The sequence below is a fragment of the Sceloporus undulatus genome, chromosome 2, assembly GCF_019175285.1.
Source record: "Sceloporus undulatus isolate JIND9_A2432 ecotype Alabama chromosome 2, SceUnd_v1.1, whole genome shotgun sequence".
Taxonomy (NCBI): Eukaryota; Metazoa; Chordata; class Lepidosauria; order Squamata; family Phrynosomatidae; genus Sceloporus; species Sceloporus undulatus.
In genome coordinates this window covers 194289676-194314558 of record NC_056523.1, presented here as the reverse complement: position 1 = coordinate 194314558, position 24883 = coordinate 194289676, and the positions used below count along the sequence as shown (strand labels likewise).

At 41.6% G+C, this 24883-nt stretch overlaps 1 protein-coding gene across 1 annotated transcript; it reads right to left on the bottom strand.

Moving 5' to 3' along the window:
• Nucleotides 1–607: 607 nt before the first annotated feature.
• LOC121920516 (KH-type splicing regulatory protein) lies at nucleotides 608–18513 on the bottom strand. Its single transcript, XM_042447654.1, has 20 exons — nucleotides 18475–18513; nucleotides 16225–16321; nucleotides 15821–15859; nucleotides 15542–15587; nucleotides 14932–14981; nucleotides 13722–13793; nucleotides 12996–13053; nucleotides 11452–11623; nucleotides 11072–11170; nucleotides 8071–8169; nucleotides 7773–7875; nucleotides 7197–7297; nucleotides 6357–6498; nucleotides 6115–6275; nucleotides 5905–6020; nucleotides 5367–5455; nucleotides 5013–5207; nucleotides 3774–3851; nucleotides 3433–3590; nucleotides 608–1354 (listed from the first exon to the last, which is right to left on the bottom strand). Exons 1-20 carry the CDS (start codon nucleotides 18511–18513, stop codon nucleotides 1346–1348), a joined length of 1923 nt encoding a protein of 640 aa, XP_042303588.1. The 3' UTR covers nucleotides 608–1345.
• Between the last annotated feature and the right edge of the window lie 6370 nt (nucleotides 18514–24883).

Here is a 24883-nt window from a genome sequence, read left to right as displayed (position 1 = left end):
AGGCCAAAGGATACCACTAATCTACACATCAGTCCTGAGTGTGAAAGACTCCCAGCCCAATAGCATTCTTTAGAATGTTAGGTGCAATCTGTATCAAACCTCTACCTTGTTCCTTCAGTAATCTGTTAAATGCTTTGCTTCTCACCCTTTGACCTCTTATTCAATTGGCACGCTCCAGTCCTTTCATCTCTGAAGAAAGGGCTTTGCATTTGAAAATGGCCACCCCACCCTGTCCCAGTAATCCTTCCAGGACTTTACTTGAGAGAAAAGATAATTGTTACCTGAACCAATCTGATCATGTCACAGAAATAGAAAGATGAGGGGTTGTCTGTAGTAGCTAGGGACTTGGGTAGTTGCTACGGTCACCCAGGGACCTCATCTATGTAAGCTGCCCATCCTCCTGAAGATAGGTGCACCTCCCAAACTGTCAATCTAGGTATTAAAGAGCCCCACATCAGCTATCCCCCATCCCACCAACAGGCAGCTCACCCTTGCTCAGCATCAAGAAAGGGTATGAATCTGCTTCTTCTCCCTTGATTCTTTGGGTGAAGTGAGAGCACCTCTTGGGGACCCTACCTTTGGAAACATACACAGTTGCATCAGAGACTTTAAAACAAAAAAGCATTTTATTCAACAAAAATGCACAAATGCCTGCTCAAACTATAAAAACACAGGAAGCTCTTAATTCATGACCATTATCAGGCTTTTACAACAGCTATATTGTGAACAAACATCAGCTTCAAAAACCCCTATGGACAGAAAGAGAAAGACAGACACCACCCAGCAGACACAGGGGGATGTTTTGTTATCATTTATTTGTGAAGTTAAAAACGAGCGGTAAAAAGTAAAAATTGAGCATACAATTGTTTGTTTGTTTCAGTTTCCTCTTGAACAGACAAAAACACGACAGATCAGTCCCAGCAGTGGAGAAATGAAGGGGCAGGGAAGGGGTTGTCTGAAACACCAACACCTTTGTCCGAGGAATGTTCCAACTCTAACTAAAAAGCAGAGTGACTTTTCCTTGTAAAGTTTATTTTTAAAACAAAACAGAAAAAAAAGAGGAAGTGTTACCCTGAAAACTGAGGTGTGTGTCAGGCAGGATGGGGTCTGGCGGCGGCAGCGGTTTTAGTCGGCTATCTTCTACAGCTGCTGGCTCAACATTAGGGGTTTGGAGATCTGGGTTTATTTTTAAGAGAGACTCGAAGGTGGTGTGGCCGAAATTCCCAGAAGAAATCCAGCAATCAGAGCGACAGGCCAGCTCCCTTCCCACCCCGTCACTTCCTGCAGCAGCCACCTCTTTCCAAAACAAAAAGGTTCTCAGAGATGGGGAAGGATCACATTCAACTCACTGAGCCTGTGGAAAAGAGAAGGACACGATGGGAACCTGTTAAGTTCAAAGCAGCAAGCAAGACAGGTAAACTTCAATAGGGAAATTCCATGTAGTTCTTATGATTCACTTTCAACAGTCTAGAATGAGATGAAACCAGAACCCTGACTGAATTTCCTGTTCGCCTCCATCCACACACCTGACGTTGTGTCATTTGTGAAATGACTGAATGTTACAAAACATGTTGTATTGGGCCCAGCTTATTGTAAAGAATCAGAATACACTAAGGAAATAGGTAAGGGCTTTCACAACCTTGTCTATCACAGGGCCTGCCATCCACTGTCAACAGAGAGCACTACACAGATTGTAACAGCCAGACTTGTCTGACAGTGACTCTGTGCCCACTGCAATTCCACAATTGCAGCATGTACAGATGCTAACAAGCACAACATTCGGCTCTCCTTTTAGTTTATGGGGAAAGCCCCTCAGGGACAAAAATAAATTTGAGAAATACTAACCCTTGTCTGAAGTTAAGTGTGCCTTTATTTAAAAATAAATAGCAGGGAAAGATTCCATCAGAGCAGGAGCAGCACTGTTATGAGGTCGCCAGCACAAGCACACTTCTTAATATCTTTTATCTTACACAGGCTGTGTGCTTCTTAATTAGGCCTCACAAAACTCATTTTCTTTTGTCAACAAACCTGCATTTAACTATTTGTGCTGTTTAGTTTGCTAGTAATCAAGGACAGGAAAGCTAGGCTTGTTCTCAGAGCCTACTTGTGATGTTAAAGAGACCTAAAAACGGAGCAACCTGGAAAAAAACCCAAGCTCTCTCATGTGCTAATCAGTTCAGTTCTCTCACTCATGATCCCCAACTAGCCTTGAAAGGAAAAACTGGCAGGTGGGAGATGCTCAGCTCTGAACAACTGAAGAACTTCTATTAAAGCCTGAGCAGATTTTTGAATCTCTTCCTCAAAATTGTATTACTCTCTCTACCCTTTCCAATTCCTTATTAGAAATAGAATGCCCATTCTGGCAGGCTATGATTTCCCAAACTTGAGCAACAAGGCCTGTGAATAGCAAAAACGAATTATTGTTGGATGTTTCTGCTCACAACCTTTAACTTGCTGAGAACTTCAACAGTCTCCAGTCTGGACTTAAAATAATCTGCAATTTGTAAGAGGAGCACTATTCAAATTAAAAGTATGTGTTGGTTAGCAATAAAGCTGGGCTCAAAAAAGGGCATGGGGAACTCAAATGCATCCCCATGCTGTTCATAAGCAAAGAGGTAATAAATAAAACTACAAGAGTTGAAGTAAACTTTATTGTGGGGAGAAATAATGTGCAAATTAATCCCTCTTCCAGTGCCTGAGTTGGATTTAACCAAATCTGAAAATCTTCTGACCAAAGAAACAATGCTTTCCTGACAGAAGGGTCGAAGGAGCCAGTGTCTGGAATCAAAAATGAAGCCAGGAAGAACATTTCCATTATGGAAGATGGACAGATATCAGGTTGCTGGTTGGGGAACTGTCTCTGTATTAAATCGATGTCAGCTGTCATTAATGGATGAGGGCAACCAAATTGTACTACCCCTGAAATCTCAGGCTCACAGTTTGAGTGTGCTCCTGGACTCAACTCTAATCCTAGTTTTCAGCACTGGCCAGAAGTGCATTTGCACAGCTAAAACTAGTGAACCAACTGCACCCATTCCTTGAGATGTTAGATCTGGGTACTGTGACACATGCCTTGATTAAATCCTGTGCGGACTACTGTAACACACTATGTGTGGCTGCCTTTGGAAACTGTTTGGAAATTTCAATGGATTCAAAATGCTGAGGCCAGAATGCTGACCAGTGCCAGTTATAGGGAGCACACAATTCCCTTGTTGAAACAGCTTCACTGGCTACTGATTCATTTTCAGGCACAATTCAAAGTGCTGGTCATGACCTATAAAGCCCTATAGGGCTCAGGTCCAGATTATTTGAAAGTCTGTATCTCAACTCAACAGCCACCCCAGTTTTACAAATGATTAGAAGTGGGCTCCACAGATTTTCTGCAGACATTACTTCTGAAGCAGACAAACCAGCTGTAGTTCTGCAACTCACCTGCTGTCCCTGCTGTGTGGGTGGTGGCACTGGGCCACCAGCGCCGGGCGTCTGTCCATAGTAGGCAGCTTGCTGTCTGTAGTATTCTGCCCAAGCTGCGCTGTAGTCTGGCTGAGGTCCTGGTGGTGCGGTTGGCCCTGCCCCAGTAGCTACTTGAGCTGCTTCCAAAAAGAAAAGAGGGGCTGAAGGGGCTATCCTGTGCATGTCAGCTCTGGAGCAAGGCTCCCTGAGACTTATTCACAGGTCAACTGTGCATAGCACAGAACAGACAAGGGAGACACACTAAACCCAATGCTACTGCCAAGCTTTCCCGAGGCTGTCTCCCAGCTCCTTTAACTCACCTTGCTTTTTATAATATTCTTCCCAGGCTTTTGTGTAGTCCTGCTGTGGTGGTGCTCCGGGCTGCTGGGGCTGCTGGCCTGTAAGCAGAATTAAAGGGCAAGGTCCTGGTTATGCAGACTACTCAACTAGCCAAGATCCATCTCATCTACAGGACTCAAGTTTCTGAAAAGAAGGTTCTCAATGGCCTGGGCTAATATGTGCAGCCCAAACTGGTGATCACTGAGACATCATGCTGATCCTTGTGGGAGCTTTGAACATCTCCCAGGTTTAACATGTCTGCCTGAGGGCCAGGCTTCTTCCAAAGGCACGTGGGATGATCATCATGGCCAAGATGTTTGGAGACTTCTCCGAGAGTGACCAAGAAGAAGGAAACTAAACAGGGACCAGCTATGCTGTCCATGGAACTTCAGAAGCTAAGTTCAGTTCAAAGACTGACAAGGTTCCTCAACTGGAACACTGCCTTCCCCACCTTCATCCAGTATCAGAGTGCTCTGAACTGGAAGGACTTCCGTGATTTGTTTCTTCTTTACAATAGATTTAAGAAAGCCAGTCCAATGCTAGGAGGTAATATTTCTCACAGGGAACCACTGTAATATGACAAACTTGGTCTCAAAGGGAGTTCCTCTAAACTGCACATGAAACAAATAAGCCATTCTGGTTCACAAGAAAAAATCCAGTCAGCCAATATCTTAATTAGGACAAAATTGTACTGTTTTGTTGATCTAACCAACCATAATCATGCTCCACTACCAGAACACTTTCCCCAAGCCCACTGCAATCATCAGCACAGCTTGGAAACCAACTCTGGAGAGTTTTCCAGAAGGAACAGCAGGCTGCAGTGGGAAGGGGAGATGGCCTCCCTTTCTGATTCTGCTGATGGAAAAACTAATTCCACCCCCCCCTTGGCAAAAATATGTTTCACTGACATATTTATGGGGCAGATGCACCTCAATGGATCTTGGCCAGCATTTACCAAATGGCTGCTTGCTTATACTTGACAGTAAGTGCAAGTTAAAAGAACTATTCTTTATATCAAATATTCAGTAAGTAGCTGAAGAAATATTAAAGGAGAAAACAAGCTCCAAAGCATTTTAGTCAACATGATATATATAAAGGGAGGTTTGAGAGAAAAAAAATTGTTCACAGTTTGGTTCATCAATGAAGTTGATTTTTTTAGTCCTCTAATATTAAGCTACATCTCCAGCAAAATAGGACAAATATTGATCAAAGTCAGTTACCTAGTTTTTTGTAATATTCTTCCCATGCCTTAGTGTAGTCTGACTGTCCTGTGGGGGGTGGCTGTGGTGGCTCTCCTTGCACAGGTGGTGCTGTGGGAGCTGGCGGAGCTCCTGGCACTGGGCCAGGGGGCTGCTGGTAGTAGTGCGAATAATAAGCTGCCCAGGCTGCATTGGGGTCTGCGGCGGCTGCTTTACCTGGAAGTGAGACAGTACAGAAAGCTGTATGCTTTGAGCACCTAACCACCATCAACTCCAAATGTTAATATAACCCCCTGCAAATCTCTGACCCACAACAGTACTGTACAAAACACCCTGATACAAAACAGTCATTATAAAAGTTTCATAAATACTTACCTGGATCATGAGGAGCAGGAGGCTGCCACTGTGGGTAGGCATTGCCCCAGCCTTGGGGTGGGTACTGTGGAGGTGGTGGCCCCCCCAGGACTGAAACAGAAAGAAAAGGTCACTGGAATGAATTACACAAATATGGAACTAACCAGGGTTCAGCTGTCCAGCCAACTGAGTCACAGTCATATTGCCCCAGCACATCACTATGAGAAAACAACTGCTTGGAAAAACTAGAGCATTAAAATGTGTTTTAAAAAAACACACAAGTGATAAGGACCCCCAATCCATGCCAATTTCCCTTGTTCAGGGAAAGAAGAATGGGAATGGGTAACAGAGACACTGCTAAGCCTGTATCTTTATTTGATCAGGACCTGCCAAGTGTGTATTTAGGCATCCTAGCTTGGGGGAATGGTAATATGCATTCTCATTAACAGCCTTTATACATGAGAGCAAAGTAATTCAATGAAGATAGCACTTTGTTTTTAATGCTTCCTAAGCTATCACCCAGCTGATGATCTGATAGTGTGTTATTCTTGATACTTACTGTGGGGGTGCACTGGGTGGGCCTTGATTGAAAGGCCCAGGGTTGAAAGGGCCCATTGGTGCTGGTCCTGGAGGTCCTCCAGGGCCAGGTCCTGGTCCCACTGGGCAGAGAGGGCCCTGAAAAAAAGGAAATATCCTTCATGTGAGAATTGCTACATCTAGAAATCAGTCATCTGGGAGGTCCTCAATGCAGAGAAAGGCAGCTAGCTACCTCAATTTTCTCCTCAATGAGCTGCTTGGCGTGATCAATCTGCTGAGGTGAACCACGAATGATGAACAGTTTGAAGTTGGGGTCTCCGTTGGGTGGTAGCTGCCGGGATATTTCTACAAAGGCTCCTGTCTGCTGATTTATGGCCTTCACATTTTCTCCACCTGAAAGAGTGGGGAGGTACGAATTGTTGAATCGATTTAGATCAGCTCAGGCAAAGCTGAGGAGCACAGAGAGACACTCACCTCTGCCAATAACTAAACCACATTTGTGAGTGGGAATGGAGAAGGTCATCTCGCCTCCTGGAGGCCCCCAATTACCCTGCCCCCTGCCTCGACCTCTGCCACCAGGAGGCATTCCTGAGCCTGGGGGGCCTGGAGGGCCACTCTGTAAGAGAAGAATACAATGTTTGAGAAGAGGACACTGGAACAAACTTTTGAAACAATCTGTGGGAATCACATACATGTCTACAAACACACACTCTTATATGAATGTGATATGATTCCCAGAAGGTAATGGTCTCACTTTGCCCAAACAGAGGCTTACAGACAGCAAGCAGGGGAAACTTTGAGTGCTGCAGGAGGGGATACTGAATGAGGAGATCACTAATACTAGGCAAACATCCCTAAAGGACCTCACTGTTGTCCATCACTATTGATCATCTCCTGCAGTGTGCAGCCAGAGAGAAGTGTTGAGAACATTCTAGTGCAGTCACAGCAATACCTAAGAAGTCTGGATACACTTCCCCTGGATTAACTGTGCATCCCAGAACCTTTTCCAGAACCATTACAACATGCTGGCGAGCTGTGAACAAGGTAATATGAAAGTGATTTCCTTTAAGCAGAGTATGAAAGTTTGCTGTGGAGAAAAATAATTGTCTCAAGTATTTAACACTTACCCCTAGGCTACAAAACCTACAAAAGATCTCAAATGTTTAGAAACTAAGATGCTTTTATATCTGATTAGCCAGCCACAATTGAAAAATACTATAGCTGCTTATTTAACTTATTCAATGCCGTTCTTAGATACACAGAATTCTTGGGCACCACCCGAGAACTGACATGAACCCATATAGCATTTCATACCCGAAGACTCTGAAGAAGATCATTGATAATCCTGGCAGCATGTTCACATCTGTCAGGAGGACCCATGATATGGGCAATCTTTTCAGGACCTGTGCCATCATCTGAAATGAGGATGAGGAGAGAGTATCATCAGACTCCATGTTTCATTTAGTGTTTGCAAACCAAGCCACTGGAGACAGCAACCAGCATAACTATGTAGGCAGTCGCTGCCAAAAGAGACAGACAAAAATGAATAAAATAAAAATATAAGGGAGAAGAAAAGGTAGGCAGGACAGACACTAAACACTATCCTTCACCCAAAGCAGCCTTAACCCAGATCACTTTTTGTGCAAAGTCTGTCCAGGATCGCCAGGAAACATTCTGAAAATCAAATGGTGAGGGAAAAGCTGTGCAGAGAGAAATTTCCACACTAAGAGTGAGAAAACATAATCAGAATAGTCACAGGAATAGTAACTAGATCTGGCAAATCAGCGAGGGAAACAACGCAAACATGCAATAGGCCTGGTGATGCTTCACCATGCAAAATAAAGACAGATCTTGGTGGAGGAGGAAAAGACGACATGAGCTTGAACTGACCTTGCTTGAACTGTATCCGAACTCCAGCGTCATTTTGTATTTTCTTAATCATCTCACCACTACGGCCAATAACTACCCCAACTGAATGCCTGGGCACAGGGACCTGTACAAGTAAAAAGGTAACATGCAAAATTAAGATGATGACATGTACATCTAAGAATAGGTAAAAGTGATACAAATTACTAAGAAAGAAAGCTTTTGGACATTAAGCAGAAGTGGGGAAGTGGGGAAGGAGGGATAACATCTTCCCTGAATCTACCACCTCCCCTTGCCTCAGCAAACTCTAGCCAACGCTTACATCTATTCCTCCGCCAATCCTGGAACCGTACTCATTTCGGTCACCAAAACCTCCCTGGTCCCGCTCTCGTAAGATGTCCATTACCATTTCACAGGCTTGCTGTAAAGAAACATGAACATAAATTCTGGAATGACTTGGGCATTTCTTACAATCTAGGCAAATTACATAAGGATTTTCAATGAAAACTTTTTTATACCAAATATTTGAGAATGTTTGGCTTTAATAGCATAACACTATAAAAAGGATGCTGGGTAATTCAGAGTAAGCCCACAGTGGTGTGTGTTATGAACTGCAATAATAAAGATCACAGAATGGGGCATAAAGAGGAAAAAAAGGATGAAAGGATTGAAGAAGAGGAGCAACATGGTATGAACAATGGGAAAGAGGCAGTTTTGGACAGTAGTGAAGAGAAATCAGAGCCACCAAGGAAGTTGAAGGAGAGGTCTTTAGTAGATATTGCAACAAACTACCTGAGCATAAATTAGAGGAGTTTTATATGAGAAGATACACAATTTTCAAGATATTGTATAGGAGGACTGGGACTGACTAATAAAAACAGGAATGTCAACAGAAAGTGAAATACTCAAAATACTAAATTACTATTTTGTAAAGTATAACTATGGAATGTCAGAATCAGACTAATGTTCTATGTCTGTAGTCAAAACAATTCAATATTGGGACATCCTTTGGAACTGTTTCTGCAATTGTTAATTGAACAAACTTAATTGTTCAATTGTTAAAACCCCCCAAATACCAGCTTTTAAAGGCAGCTGTCCTATTTATCAGGAGGCTATTTTCAAATATCTTCTCAGTATGAAATGGTTATTTTCATGTTCAAGAGGCAAGAAAAATGCAACTATGGGCACTATTTGTGTTCCTGTTTAGAAATGCTTGTATTTATAGTATAACTATATCCTACCTACATGGTTGTTGGAGGTGGGCAATGCTGCTAGGTTGCCCCATGATCAGCAGACAACCATCTGGCTGCAGTCTGGAAGGGGGCCTTCTTCAAAGTGACCTCACTTTTTGCAGTGTTCCCCCAATACACAGAATACACTAACCTAACTGTTTGACATGTATTAGAGGCTTTGAAAACTAGATAAATTCATGAAGTAAACTGGTGGGTTAATAAATTAATATGTAATGGTGGGAAGTTAGCTTAAACACTTGAATACTTCTAGTAAAAATGTGGGAGGTCATTTTTAAAAGTCTTTTAAAGTCATTTAATATATTTGTGTATTGTTTATATATGTTGTAATGGCTGTCTTTGTAGAGATGTTTTGTTGTTCTGTGTATTGTTAGAAACACATATATGTTGGTTATTGTTTTGTATAATCAAGAAAAATGGAAAAAAAGAGGTGCCTGTTAAAAACCCTACTACTCTTCTAAGGTTCTCTGAAACTGACTGTACTTCCATCTGGAGAACTACATTTCAAGCCTCTTACTGTAAGTGTTCTAATTAAAAACTCTTTATGCCTTGTTATTTAATATTTGCTTTAAATGAAATGTCTCTAATAGTCTTCAAATGTATAATTTTATTAGGACAGAAACTGATTAACAACAACACAGTAGCAGTAGGATCAAGTTTTTGTCTGACCTGAAGGCCTGGCTAGAGTTAAAGCTGATCATGCTCTTGCCTTGGCTAACAAAAGATACCATAATGAAAGAAAGATTAAAGTTGCTACCTGCAGAGTAGTCTGCTAAATATGCATACTGAGAACTAGCACTGTGCAGTGATTTGAGACTACATCTCTGGAGACTAGGGTTTGAATCCCTGCTCAGCCATGGAAGCCTATTGGGTGACTGTGGACAAGTCACACCCTCTTAGCCTCAGAAACACCCCCCCCCCAATTCCCTAACAAATCTTGCCAAGAAAATCCCATGAAGGCACACAACACGCTTGCCATATTAAACTGAAATATGCATAAGCCTGGTGACAAAGCTCTGTCCTTGGTCCACACCACTTCAGTGCACCATGATTCAACATGCCTAAACTTCTTGTTGATATAATATTCCAATTCAGGTGGCACAGGGAAACTATGTTAATTAATCCAGGAAATGCTGGTTTATGTTGTGACAAAAAGAATGGACAGAAGGGATGTGACACAGGATTCAGGTATATTTTGGTTTATGCCAGCAGTCTTCTTGACAAAATAGGTGGTCAGCTAACCAGTATGCCAAATGTATTGTATAACTGATATTACTTATTGACAAGAAGGATAAAGCCACAGTTGTGTCTGAATGGCAATGGCTATACTATTAAAATGCAGGAGGGAAAATGAAGTATTTTTCTAGATATACTGAGCATGGCTGGACAAGAGCCACTGAGCAGAAATATCAGACAAGTAGCTAGTGGGCTGGGTCTGAAAGGGGGGAACACAAGGACAGAATTCTTTGACTGAAAGACATTTGTTTGATGATATTAGAAATGAGGCAGACCTCATAGACAAACTATGAGGAAGACAACCTTTTCCCACTTCCCACATTTCTGATTCAGTTATGCACAGCTCCAAAAGACACAGGATTTGCACTGGACACATCTCTGAGCAGAAATTATATGAGACTGCCTCCTCCAAGCCACAAATTACTATAGAAAATTAACTGTTTCACTAAAAAAAACCCCACATAGCACACTATCAACTAAGAGACAACCTGTACTCTTTAGATGTGCTTTTAGCACTAGTCTAATAGAGAGCCAGCATGGCGTAGCAATATGAGTGTTAAGACTATGATTCTGGAGACCAGGGTTTGATTCCCACTCAGCCATTAAACCCACTGCTGACCCTGGGCAAGTCACATCCTCTCAGCCTCATAGGAAAGCAATGGCAAACTTCAGAACATATCTTGCCATGAAACCCCCATAATAGGGTCATCCTAAGTCAGAAATAACTTGAAGGCACACAACGCACACACAAGGTGCAGTTATCCCCCATCCATCTACTCTCCTCAGAGAGACTGAAGCAGCCCAGTCAGCCTCAATTAAACCAGCAGCATGCTTTACCTGCACTTTGTAAGGGTCGCCAATTATCCGAAGAGGCTTATCTACATTTGTGTTTTGTGAACCGTCTTGAATTAAAATCATTTTCACTCCAGCTCGTTCCTACATGAAAGTGGGGGGGGGGGGGGTAGGAGAGGGGAGAAGAAAGGTTTAAGACTTTATGTATTTGTTCAAGGTTCTTACAAACCCCTCCACTCAGATATAAGTTAACTCAAATCAATCAGGATTTTAGATGGCTTCAATATCAAGAGCTGTTGGGGCAAAAGAAGACAATGTTTACTCCACAAAAAAACAGAAGGCCATCAAGAAAAGAGGCCAATACACAAAGACAAAGATCAGCTCCGAGGAAAGAAATCTAGGTAGAGTTTGTGTATAGCCCGAACCTGCAGCTGTTTGATGGTCTCTCCGCCTTTGCCGATCACCAGACCTGCTTTTCCAGCTGGGATCATGATTTCCTGCACTGTACCATTTTGCCCGTTGGCATTATCGTGGAACTGACCAGGAGGCCCACCACGCCCTCGAGACACAATGTCATCAAGCATCATTTTTGCTTTTCTGCAGAGAAGGGAAGCACAAACAACACAATGGTGAGTGATGAGATTCAGAGCCTGTTATAACCCTCTGACTTAGAGTGTTTCTGATGCTAAAATGGGACTCCTCTTAATGACTTATGTCCTCAAGTCACCTGTAGGTGGAAGCATGGCTCCTGTTGCTTCCACACCACCACAGGTAACTGGATCTGCTCTAATTCTGACCACAACTGCTTCATTATTGCTCTGGTTAGCAAGAACTAACTGAGGGTAGTACACTGTATAGATGAAATCAGATCAGCAGGCTCATGGACCATACACCTCCACTAGTGTATTTTACTCAGGGGGATGAGCAGGGGCAGAGGCTGTTCGTTCCTCTCCTTTCTGAAGCACAACAGCAGCTGGAGTGGTACTGCAGCTCCATTCTCTTCTGACTGATTAGTTATGGGTTGCATCCAAATATAGTCTGGAGGTACTTGTACACCAAGGCAAGAAAGAACAGCCCTTGTTCCCAGGGCAAGCCTCCTCCTTGCCTAGGTATTCAAGGTCTCTAGGAAAATGCCTGGGTGAGGAGTGAGGATATGCAGCTGTGCTGGGGATCCATGTGGCTGCTGTTTCACACTGAGGGCAGGGTGAGGACACTGTAGAAGGTGGTACTGTACCCTAGCCTAGGTCTGTCTTAAATTCAGGAGGTGTGGGATATATAGGAAATTACTTGCTTGTACAGCAAACACTGAAGTACTGTAACTATCAACACCTGATGAAAATTTTGGTCCCTTCCTCAATATAAGTCCAGCTCAAGTCAGATCTCAGAGGTAAAATGAAAACACAACCCAATGTATTTATCTAGTTTTTGTGTATGTGCAACAAAAAATTCTACTTCACCTTTCAGCCCTCAAGGCAGCTTCTACTACTATTGTGAGATAAAAAAGATACATCTATTAAATCACTAAAATAGCAACAAGAGCAAAAACGAATGGGTCAGTTTAAAAATAATTGTCACAGCAGGTGGCTAAGACAGATTAAAAGCATGCTGAGGTAAAAGTCTTTGCTGCCCTAAACTTGATAAGGGGGCCAGTCAAAACATTTGTCAGGAGGAAGCACCACAGTTCACATACCACCATTAAGAAGGTCTTGCTATTCTCTTGGATATGTGGTGTCATGATATAAACAGCCATGCTGAAATTCTCCCTGTGCCTGTATTTATCACCCCACCTCACCTCTTATCATTTCCCAATTAACCTCTGCACTAATAGAGCCCTGCTTATCTGCATAACAGTCCTTGGATTATGTTGTCTAGTCTGTGAAATTTATTGGAACCCCATGTCCTCTGTCATCAACTCTTCTTTTATATCTTCTTGAAATAACACCTTGACAAAGGGCAATATCCTACTCACTGTACAGATTCTGGTGATCCTGTCAGAGACACACTCCGCTCTGGCAAACCTCCACTGTCTGTAGGAGCAAAGACAGGTCATCAGGAGATAAGAATGTTAAACTACTCTCTGCAGAAGCACATCTCCCCAGTGTGAGCTCTACCTCCAATCACAGATTGGTCTAAATCCTCTTTCAGACTAGAGCAGACCCATTGAATCCACTACATTTATCTACATTTTGGTTAACAATTCAATAACTGATCTAATGTTCTACTCTAATTAGGACTAACCAACATGAAGGCAGCCATCATATATGGGTCTGAAGGAACTGGCAGATATTAAAGGTAGGTCCTTGAAAATGCACAGAACAAAGAACGGTTTACATCAAATGACTGCTGTTGATGAAATTGATCACTCAGACAGTCTGGCAGTAACAGCAAGTAGTACCTGCTAATATAGCAGCTGAAACTTCACACAACTGTTAAAACCAGTCTCTAGGAAGCCTGACAGAAATTGCTGAACTATAGTTCCCATCATGTCTCACTGATGAGAATTCCAGCAACAGGTGGAAGGCCACATAGTCCCCATTGTGGAATTAATGTGTGGAAGAAATTGTTGGTATGCTTCAAAACAATTGTGTAAATGTAACTTCATAGACCCAAAATTATAGGGCAGAGAAGGACATCGAGAGCCTCTGTGTCTCCATCTAAATCCACCTTATGACATGCCCCTTCAGCTTACACCTACCTGGTGAGATCTGCACTTTGCATCCAGAGTCCTGCTGTATTTTGTTGATTTGCTCCCCTCCTCTTCCTATGACTGCAAAGTAAGGAAAGGTGCACTAAGACATTAAAGATAAAATGAAGGTGTTATTCTCTAAAGGCTGGTTACAAGACAAAGGTTTTCATTTTTCTTCATTTCAAGAGGTGGGAATGAACATTTTTATTTGTGTATGTGGGGGGTGGGGAGTGCCCTGCAGGAAATGGCAGGCCCCACAGCAAAGAGAACTTGTTCATGAGAATTCATTTTGAGCTGCTATAGACACAAGACATTCTATAAGTTGGTTTAACAATAAATCCGAGTACAAAAAGATGCACAGTGTACGGAACCAGCAGCTAAATGGAACAAGAATACATTGTTTACACAGTGTCACAGTTTATAAAACACATTTGGAAGAAAGGGGGACAGAACTGCTCCTCTTAAAATTCAGTTCAAACAACAGGAAGCAAAGTATTCCAGGGTCTCAGAAGCTACAGTGGCAGATAGTCTCAAAGAACCAGAGACATCTGAAAGGGACCGCAGCATCAAAATTACAGCCAAAACTACTCTTCTAAGCTTTCAGCACTTGAATGCCAAGCCAATACCAGGGCTTTTAAACAAAATGCCTTGTGGGAACAGACTCTCTCCAGTTCAGTTAAAACTCTGCTTCAGGCAGTGTTTTGCAGCCACCATTCCTTCTGGCAAAGGCCTACCCAGGATCACTCACAGAAAACTGATAATCCAACTCAAAGGCCATAAGCAATTAAAAAAAAAAAATTCTGAACCCCCACAGCACTCCTAGCCTGAACCTATGAAGTGTCCAGGATGAATCTGTGCTGGGGTTCAAGCCCTCAAAATCCTGCCATATGGGGGAACAGCTCACAGGACACCAGCTTCAAGTTGCTCTGAGCAACCAGCCCCTACCACTGAATGAACAGAATCCTTGCCTGAGCATTTCAGAGCAAAACAGACCCCCTCCCTCCCAATATCTGAGCATATACAGCCAACTCAAATGCTTGTCACCTCTCAGAAAATGCACAGAAGGGACCACAAACCAAACAACCTGCCTGAGCTTTCCCCATGGGAAGCTCAGCCTACAGGCACTGAGAAGTCAGGAAGGCACTGGTTAGTAAAAGTAAAGTGACAGACTTTCAACTACAGCAAAAGCAGGTTTCTCCCCTCTCTGTCTAATACTCACTGAGTCCCACCATGCCATCAGGTACTCTGTACTCTTCAGTCACTGTAGACCTGCAAGGAAAATGGTCAGCAGCTTAAAGTAAGGAGTGGGAGGGTTACAGAAATGGACCTGGTGTTCACCAGCATCCATCAAGAAACAAAAAAAATGGAGAGTTTTTCTCCTCCTGGAAGGGCAGACAGGAAGGTGGCTGAGCAATTACGCACTGCTCTGAGGAGATCACCATGCACCAGTGCAGCCTGGCAGGACCCATGGCCAACTAAAGCAGCCCAAAGGCCCACTACAGCAGCATTTGCACACAGGCTCTTTGGACACAGGTCCAGAAACTAAAGTTCTGAAACCAAAAGCTACACAAGCAGCACAACCTTTCACTACCTAACCAAGGCATACAAGTGCCAGGAATGACTCACTGGTTTGCCAACAGTATGTCTCTCACCAATCTGGATGCTGACCTGCACCTAACCAAAGCAGCCTTCCTGGTGGTGGTGGTGGTGGTGTACCCGGAAATACTGCCACCTTGCAGGCACATTGCACTCACAAGTTGAGCACTTTTGCATTTATTTTATTCTTTCAGCTCAAGCACATTTGGGGAGAAAAGAAACAACTAGTTTACCTGGGGGGAGGATGGATCGGTCCAAGTTGAGGGGGTGGTGGCATGGCTAGAAAGCAAAACAAAACTTTGGTTATGAATTCAAATGTTAGAGGATAAGTTGTGAGCCACTCTATAATTCTGCTTTTTAAAAAATAATTGGGCATAACAAATTAAAATATAAGTCTCATCCCCTCTAAAACAGTTTATTCTTCCTCCACTTTTCAGTATTAATATGAAAATGAGTGAACCTGTAGTTAACACAGATCACTCCCCAGTGCTCTAAAACTAAAGTGAACTTACGTTCTGGCTGAGGAGCCATCTTCTTGCTCTCTGGCTGGTCTGTGAAAACAAAAAGAAATGCATCTACATTTGTTTTAGCAGTTAGAAGACAGCCACTACTTTTCTCCATTACTCTAATCAACCTTCAAGGCTGCTGCTATAGGTAAAGGCTATTCTGGAAGTGTGCTATGGCTACTACAGATGTTGATGCATCTACACCAGTTTACAGGCAATTGGGGAAGATGTCAATTTTGTTCCCTGCATTTATTTCAGTGGATCTGTTGGATGGCTAAACAAACTCTGCCGAAACAAATGGAACCTCTGCTGCCATGATTGAGGGGCAGGCTCCACTTGTGCTAAGCCTGGTATATGAACTCTGCAAGCTGTTTATGTTTATATAGGCAAGTTCAACAGTCATACAGTACCTCCATCCTCTAGTTGTCTCTTCTGACCACCAAATCCAAAGTCAGGGGTAGTGTTGTTCACTGTTGTGGCTGAGTCTCCACCAATTTTAGCTGCTATCTGAAAGCAGAATTGATACTGTGGTTACCGAAAACAAAGCATTTAAAAATGCATGTGGAAACAGTTTAATATGAAGACATGTATGCCTCAGGAGCATCAGGTCATTAAGTATACAATGCAGCAAATGACATTCATTCACAAAAAGCCAGTGGCTTCAGTCTGAAGTAGCTTATGTAAAAGGCCACTACAGTCAAACTCTCAATACCACAAATTTAGAGTACTGGAATACAGGCTATGTGGGGCAATCCTTAAAGACGTTGTTCAGAAACACAACCTGGCAACAATATTTGAATTAATTCACTGCAGTCTGTGACAGGACCATTTTACTCTAGTTTTGTAACAATCTATGCTGGTTGCCTCTTTGTTTACAGAGTGATTTCAAAGCTACTAGTGTTGACTTTCAAAGCTCTACATTAGTACTTGTTCTGACATTTTAAAGCTCTTGAAAATTGAATTTATACACAGCCATCTTCTCTCTTATGTGCTCTTAAGATAAATTTAACATTTGAGGTCTAATACTAGGTTGCTATTGCATTGCTAATTGTGGCTTTGTAGGTATCTACTAGGAACTGCAGCAACTTTATGAAACATCTTCCTCCAAAAGATTAACTAGGCTCTTACATTTCATTTGTTTGGGCAACACTGCACTGCTTTTTAATTTTAATCTACTGTATATACTCAACTATAAATTGACCTCATGTACTTACACTGATCCATGGATAAGTCACCTCAGTTTTTTTTGTTCAAGTTTCTGACTAAAATGTCTAGACTTATATTGAGTATATACAGTAATTCATTTTAATCTTGTTGCAATAAAATCATTATGAAATAAATTTCACAGAGAAGGATCCACAGTTTGTTGCCAATGCACTTCAATTACACCTCGCTTCCAGTGAAGCCTGAAGGCTTGTCTACAAAGGAATGGCTCCATGTCCACTTTACAGTTCTTCTACCTTTATTAAAAATAAGAGCTTTTTACAGGGTGGCTTTCCTCATCGTTTCAGCTCTGACATGTGCCTACTGAAATTCACTCTTCCATGCACTATGAAAGATACCAAAGTCCAGCAGTTGGATAGCCTATTCTGTATTACAAGAAATGTGTTTGTGTGTGAATGACAACTGTGTAACTGGCTTCCTCTCAAAGTTTCAGCCCAATACCACCAGTCCCCTTCCTCAGGCCCATAGGGTCAGATGCTAAAATATCAGTAGTGGCATAAGGAAGGCAAAAGAGATGCCACCTTTGAGTTCACATGGTGAATGCTGGCAAAACATGATGCCAACTGTGTTGGAAAAGAAGCCTTTTCCAGAAATGGGAAGAGACTCACAGACCGATTCACTTCTGTAAACCTTCAAAATGGCTCTTGCAGTGGCTCCACAGGTGTCTATCAATCAGTCACTAGAAATAACTACATTCAGTATTCTACCTTCACAAGAAGAGCAGCACAGGCCCTGCATTCAGACTTACAATGTAAGTAAGAGACTAGAATAGTAAACTGGGTTATGAGGTATATAAACACAGCAAGAAAAGGAGGCACACAGATGCTAGGGTATAAAGAACTCTGATGGTAAGGAACATAAGGGGAAAATGGCAGATGCACACACCAGGTTTATAGACATAAGGAGGCAAAACTAGGGGGTGGAAACACAAGAAGGGAAGGAAATGGAAGCAAGAGAATGAAAACACTAGAAAATCAATACAAGTTTTAAAAGAATATAACCCACAAAGAGAACTGAATAAGGACTAATATGATGATTCATGAGGATGCAGACATGTTTCTAACCCTTTCAGATTAAGGAACAGATTTGGATTTTTTAGGAAGCGACATAGGCACCTCTTCAAAATGGTTGCAAAAGGTGCATTCAAATGTAAGAGAATAATGTCACACAACGAGAGAAAAAAAGGAGGTTTAGTAACAGTTAATACAGTTATATATCAAAAGAATACAATCTTTATTGTATGAGAATATTATGTTGTGTAAAATAGAATGATCAAATGTAAGAACCTATGTACATAAATGATTATGTTATAATAAAAAATTTTTTTAAAAGACAGAAAGGCACATTCACAGAATAGCTGCTGTGATGGTGCAGCCAGTCATAAAGTACTACAGTAATTATACACCTCCATTCCTTGTCAACTGCCCCACACCAACTGTAGGCTTCTCCAGCTGTTGCAGGCACACTGCAACCATTCCTATCCCAGCTTCTGTTTTCATATACTCTCTATGATGTTACCCCAGCACTATCCTAGTTGCCTCGGTACCACCTCCAAGCATCTTCCCAATACCAGACAAGTGGTAATGGCATCTGATCTTTTCTTCTGTTTTGGTGGCCAGAAGTACTTTGCACTGATGCAGCAGCCTCCAACCAACTAACGTCTTCATAAGAATCAGTCAGAACAAGGGCTACTAGTTTTAAAAAACCCTAAAAATAAGAAATATACAGTACTTTGCACACAAGTGCAATGGGCAGAGTAGCACCTCCATAGCTCATGAGTACAGGGTTAACGTTCACATTTGCAGATTAACTTTCAATTTACACAGAAAAATGTGTAAATACCAACAACATATCTGACAGAAAGCATTGTGTAAACATAGTAGTCAGCCCTCCATAACCACAGATTCTACATCCACAGATTTTCACGGCTTGAAAATAATTTTTAAAAAACCAAAAAGCAAATCTTGAGTTTGCCATTTTGTTATGGCACTGTATATAATGGGATTTGAGTATCCATGGATTTTGGTATCCACAGGTGATGGTGGTCCTGGAACCAAACTCTAGTGGATACCGAAGACTCATTGAAAATGTAGGGTTTTTTTTAATGGAAAATATAATTGTTATAATCCAACTGAAAAAAGAGCACTGATTTTTAAGTAGTAATTGGTCTCAAATAATTCTCTGAACTGGACTGACATATGGAAAGGAGGAATCAAAGACACATCCTGAAATTGTAATCTTGAAGAGCTGGAAAAACAGTAAATGTGTCAAGTTGAAGTGAAAGAAGAAGGTCATTTTCAGAAATCTGGGGGCCATCCAGGAAGAAATAGTAATGGATAAGAAAGCAAACCAAAAAACATCCAACCCAGGCTTAATTATTTTTGCTGCAGTTACAGCAGGCAAGATGCATCACAACAGTTCTGCACATGAAGCAAATAAAAGGTTTTATGTATGTCTGCCTTGTGGGAACTTGATGTTGAAAAGTGGACACGGTGCAGCAGATGTTGAGAGGAAAATGATTGGCACTGACCTGATAATGCTTATTGCAATTAACTGATGTAGGGATACTGGGATGATTTAGCTGTAACATCATACCATAACTCAATACTACCCAAATGAAAGTGTGGACATGTCCTCCCTCCTACACTGCACAATTCAGCTCTTACTCCCACATACAATTCAGAAGCAATTCAGTTTTTTTGTTTGCATCAAAGGGAGCCAAACTATAGTCTACCACTAAACTTGAGATGAAAGGGAAAATCAAGAGTGTCAATCATGCAGTGCCAAATCATGATTACATGCTGCTCTTAAAGGTTCCTGCTATAACCTCAAGAACACCAGCAAGTCCAATGATAACACATCTATTACAATACAGTATAAAAACTGTCACATTCCTACCCAAGACAGACTGTAGTAGCTGAAGCGAGCTGGCTTATCAAACAACGGGTATTCAGAGGGCAAAGAGCCTGACACAAGGAAGTCAGTAAGCTATTTAGACATCAAGGCACACAACTGAAACAGTAAGGAATGGGTTGGCCATTTAACCATAGTCAAACTTGCCAAAAACCCTGTGGAAACGGATTGTAGAGAACAGGAAGCTTTCAGTATAAAGAGAGAGAAGTACTACCAGTACTAAAAACAAACTTAAGCATGGCTTTGGTGGAGTGTTCTGCCTTTTTCTGTCCTGAGTCTGCATTTGTCATTGATTGTGTAAAAAGATATTTATCCAAAAAGATCTGGACCCAGGTAAAATTCAGACAAAGCTGTGTTCGTCTGAAAATTAGTATGCAAAGGATCTTGTAGCACCTTTGAGACTAACTGAAAGAAAGAAGCTGGTAGCATGAGCCTACTTCCACAGGTGCATGTTTGGAGTGGAGACGATAGCGACAGACCTATATAACCATATGAATGAGTATTGGAATGTAGTGTGGGAAACAGAGAAAGAGATGTGATGAACTGGTCAAGGGTGCCTTCCTGAGGGGTTAGATAGTGCTGAAATGTATGTAGTATGCCAGGAAACCATTAGTCTCAAAGGTGCTACAAGATCCCTTTGCATACTGGATCCAAGGATGTTACACATTTTTAAAAATTGCTCTGAGAACCTGAATTTCATCATAGTGATTTTTTGCCCCACAGTGATATCATAGAGTATCTGACAAGACTGTTCCATTCTAAAATCATTCCACCACATCACCTAAAAATACTGATTGAGGAGGTTAACAGACATCACTAAAAGTAAAAAGCATTTAAATAGGAAAATGGTCAAAACATGCCTAAAATCGGGGTAATATTTTCAGGAATTCCTGGGATATATTGATGGCTAGGCTGCTTTTCCACTAAGAGATGGGCACAATTGTTGTTTCTGCTGTTTTGTGCCTTCAAGTCCTTTCTGACTTAATGACAACCCTAAGGCGACCCTACCATGGGATTTTCTTGGCAAGTTCCTTCAAAGGGGGATTGCCATGGCCATCCTCTGAGGCTGAGAGACTTCCCCAAGGGCATGCAGTGGTTTTACATGTCCAAGCCAGGCACAACTCTCCAAGTGTAAATCCTAAACTAGTTTTTACAACTGACTTAACAACAGTATAGGCAGAATTTAGAAACCAATAGCAATGTAAGGTCAAAAATGGATGAGCTACATTTTTATGCATTTGTTGGACACAAACAGGTATGGAGATTCAAATGTTCTCACTTCTAATCACAGAAAGTATCATAGGAGGCAACATCCTGTGATGCCATAAGACCCTTGGTCTACCATGGTCTGCTCTTTATGCAATACTCCCTCAAAATAACCCTTTCTTCTAGAGGAGCAGAGAAATTAGAGACTGACGATAAAGCTTTTCTCTCACCTTGCACATAATATGACTGAGATGTCCATTTTCAGCCAACAGTTTCTGTAGTGATCAAACCAAGTGGAGGCTAACAAAAATGCCAGGACCCTTTAATTCTCAAGTGTCTGTGTGGGATACCAAATCCAACTAACTAATCTGCTGGCCCGTATCTAAAGCACCAGTATATCTAATGCTTTCTAACAAAATAAAGCTGAAAGATGTGACATCTTCCCAGGTACAGTATGTAATGATGAAATTAATTTCCTAAAGCAAGAAGTGCTTAGGACAAGTGTTGTTATCTGGTCCACCCTTATAATAATTTTCACACAACTCACTGACATGCTCTAACTATAGTTTGAAAGAGCTCGTTTCAAGAAAACATTGAGGATCTAAGGAAAATAAACCCAAACACCAACCATGCAGTCCTTCTCTCATATAATGCCCAAAACCCAGAACAAGGAAGTACTGTTACCACAGAAAATAATTTTTGAAACTGATCTGTCCCTATCAATCTAAATAAATCATATACTATGGATATGCACGTCTCGGCTTTTCTTAAAAGCTCAATGCCCCCTAAAGTGCATGATCTCATGTGGGAAAGACCACAGATCCACAAGGGTCACCTTCGCATCCATAGGTAAGAAGGTACACAATCTGCCCTCCCAACCAACTATGCTGCAGATGTTGTTGGACTGCAGTCTGTACCCTCTTCAGATAGTGTATTTTTATTGACTGGCGATGTAGCCCCCAAAGTATGTAGAGAGTTGCAAGTGACTCATCTATACTCTTGGTTAAGAAGTGTGGAGGAAAATGTACTACCATTCCCACATACCTTCTTCTTCCTCTTTCTCCTGCAACTACTCCTCACATATCTACAGAAGCTGTTTTATAAAACAAGCAACTATCTAATACTAACAGCATCTGAGCTAGTGTTCCTTAGTGTTTAGTAGAGAGACTTAGAACAGAATGCAAAGGGATTGTACAACACTTTTGAGACTAACTGAAAGACAAAACTTGGCAGCCTGAGCTTTCGTAGACTTGAACCTACTTCCTCAGGTGCATTTGGGGCATACAAATTATTATTATTATACAAATGCATCCGAGCAAGTATGCTCAAGTCTGCGACCAACGTCTTTCTTTCAGTTACTCTCAATGGTGCTGTAAGATCTGTTTGCCTACTATTCCACACTAACATGGCTATGTCTTTGAATTCTACCAGTTAGAACAGAGATGTTCTAAGCAGGAATAACCCATGCTCCAAATTAAACTGTAGCATTTTGTTAAATCTCATCAGCATTCTCCCCTATTCATTCATTATCTCCCCCTTTCCCATTATAAGACTGTGTTTTCCACAAAGCATCAGGTTTCCTTACTTCTCTGGGGAAGCCTAGGCTTGATCTATTCATGCTCGAGAATAAAGTGGCATTGTCCTGGGATGACAGCACATATCATTTCAGGGTGCCCATGGGAACCAATTTTTCAATATCTTTATTACAAAGCTGACACACACATTCCTTGCAAGCGCAAAAACCAACAGAATGGTTGTGCAAAGAAAGAACAGTCAGGCCTCCTTACCAGAAACCTCTTCCTAATATGCTTGTTTGCTATTTATGGGGTTTTAAGACTATTTTTCAACAACTATCAGTTCCATTAAGACCCAAGAGGGAACCAAAGATTGCAGTTCAAAGAACAAACAGTGCATGCACTCCTTCCTCCCTTTCCTCTGCACCTAAGGGGAGAAGAGAGCAGAAACTTTAGTTGCCCATCTTCTATTTTATCCACATTTTGTATGTACCACTATGGAAAAAATAAAAATAAGATTCCTGTAAGCAATGAAATAGCATGCATCAGAGAGTAGGTCTGCTTAGAACATTTCCCCAATTTCATCATCATTGTCTGCTACAAAAACCTTAGGAGGCCTTTTTGAAAACAAGGCCCAGAATTCAAAAACGGGTTCACGTTTTTCCTGCAATCTGAAGCAATAAAACCAATATTTTGTTGCTTCTTTCTGATATATAGAGCTGACCAGGTGTCTCTCTCTATACATTTCACAGCATGTGATAGTAGTATGAGGGGCAGTTTTTGGGACAATGCCACTTTTGAGTGCAGGTTGTCAGAGTTTTTAAATGCTCTTTCTTATGAAAAGATCTTACGTTTAGCAAAAAGTTGGAAAAGCCATGGCAACAATCTCTTCAGAATACACTTTTAAAAAACCCACACAGGGACTTCAGGTGGCGCAGGTTTAAAACAACCACCACGTGTATTTGAAAGATAACTCTGTATCCTACAACATTAACCAAAACCCCATCAGATTACGTCTAAATGTACAGTGGGCCCTCCACATTCGCTTAGGAAAGGAGCAAAAGAACCCTGTAAATGTGGAAAAACTGTAAATAAAAACCCACTGTGTTTTTAACCTGAGAGAACATCTCTCTAGGAATCTCTAGGTCCTCCAGCACAACTCTATGGTCCACATCTGCCAGAAGTTGGGCACGGAAGCACATTGGAGGACCTACAAATGGCTAGAGAAGTGCTTTCTCTAGTAATCTCTAGATCCTCCAGAGTAACTCCATGGTCATTTTCTAGCAGAGTTGCACTGGCAGACCTAGAGATTCCTAGAGAACCATTAATATAATCCGCCAAAATCAAAACCACAAATACAGAGGGCCAACTTAACACAAGTAAGCCCTCACCTCTATCACCTTAAAAAAGATCCTGCATCTTTACATAAGAGTGGAATTTAAAACTAAAGAGCCTGCCTCGCTCTACCGTTTCTTTTTAAAACCAAGAATTCAGAAACACAACTGCATTTACTTACCTCCAGTTTACATTCCTCTACGTTATATCTTCACCTCTACTCTACCATCACAGTAAACGTTAGAAGCTCAACACAGGTTTCTACATGTTTCACTCTCAAAAACTCTTCTGGCTACTACAGGTTGAGTCTGTCTTGTCCAGAATTTTGATATCCAAAATCTAGAAGGTTTTTTTATTGGGCCGGGGGGGGGGGGGGGGCTGAGACAGTAACACTTTGGCTTCCTGAGGGTTCACAATGTACACAAACTTTGTTTCATTCACAAAATTATTTAAGACATGACATATAAAATTACCTTCAGGCTATGTGTATTTCAACATGTTTAGTGTATGGTTCCACCCCTAAATTACCAGTAATTCATTCTGTCTATGCAAATATTCCAAATTCCAAAACATCCCAGAACATTTCTGGGCCCAAGCCCTTCGGATGAGTCAGACTCAGCCTGTATGACAAATATCCTAAATAGACCTTCCACTCCACCAAATGCGTCCGACGAAGCAGGCTCAGGCCTATGGAAGTTCATGCTACCAACTCCTCTCTTTCAATTCAAAGGTGCCACAAGATCCTTTTGTCACTCCTAAGTAAAGCAAATCTATTAAATCAATATCACTTAACGTAATGGTTGATTTAACTAATGGGTTCAATGGGTCTGCTCCACTTGGAAAAAAAGAATTGGTTCAACAGTTCTACTTTAGCTAG

Bases quoted from the DNA above. Each gene is read 5' to 3' on its own strand.
- LOC121920516 (XM_042447654.1), bottom strand. From the start codon at position 18,513: ATGGTTGCAGTGTGCCTGCAACAGCTGGAGAAGCCTACA. The intron at 6,499-7,196 runs GTATGAAATGCT...CTTCTCTTACAG, and splicing joins ATCTTCTTCAGAGTCTTCGG to AGTGGCCCTCCAGGCCCCCC. The intron at 6,276-6,356 runs GTGAGTGTCTCT...CCACTCTTTCAG, and splicing joins TGGTTTAGTTATTGGCAGAG to GTGGAGAAAATGTGAAGGCC.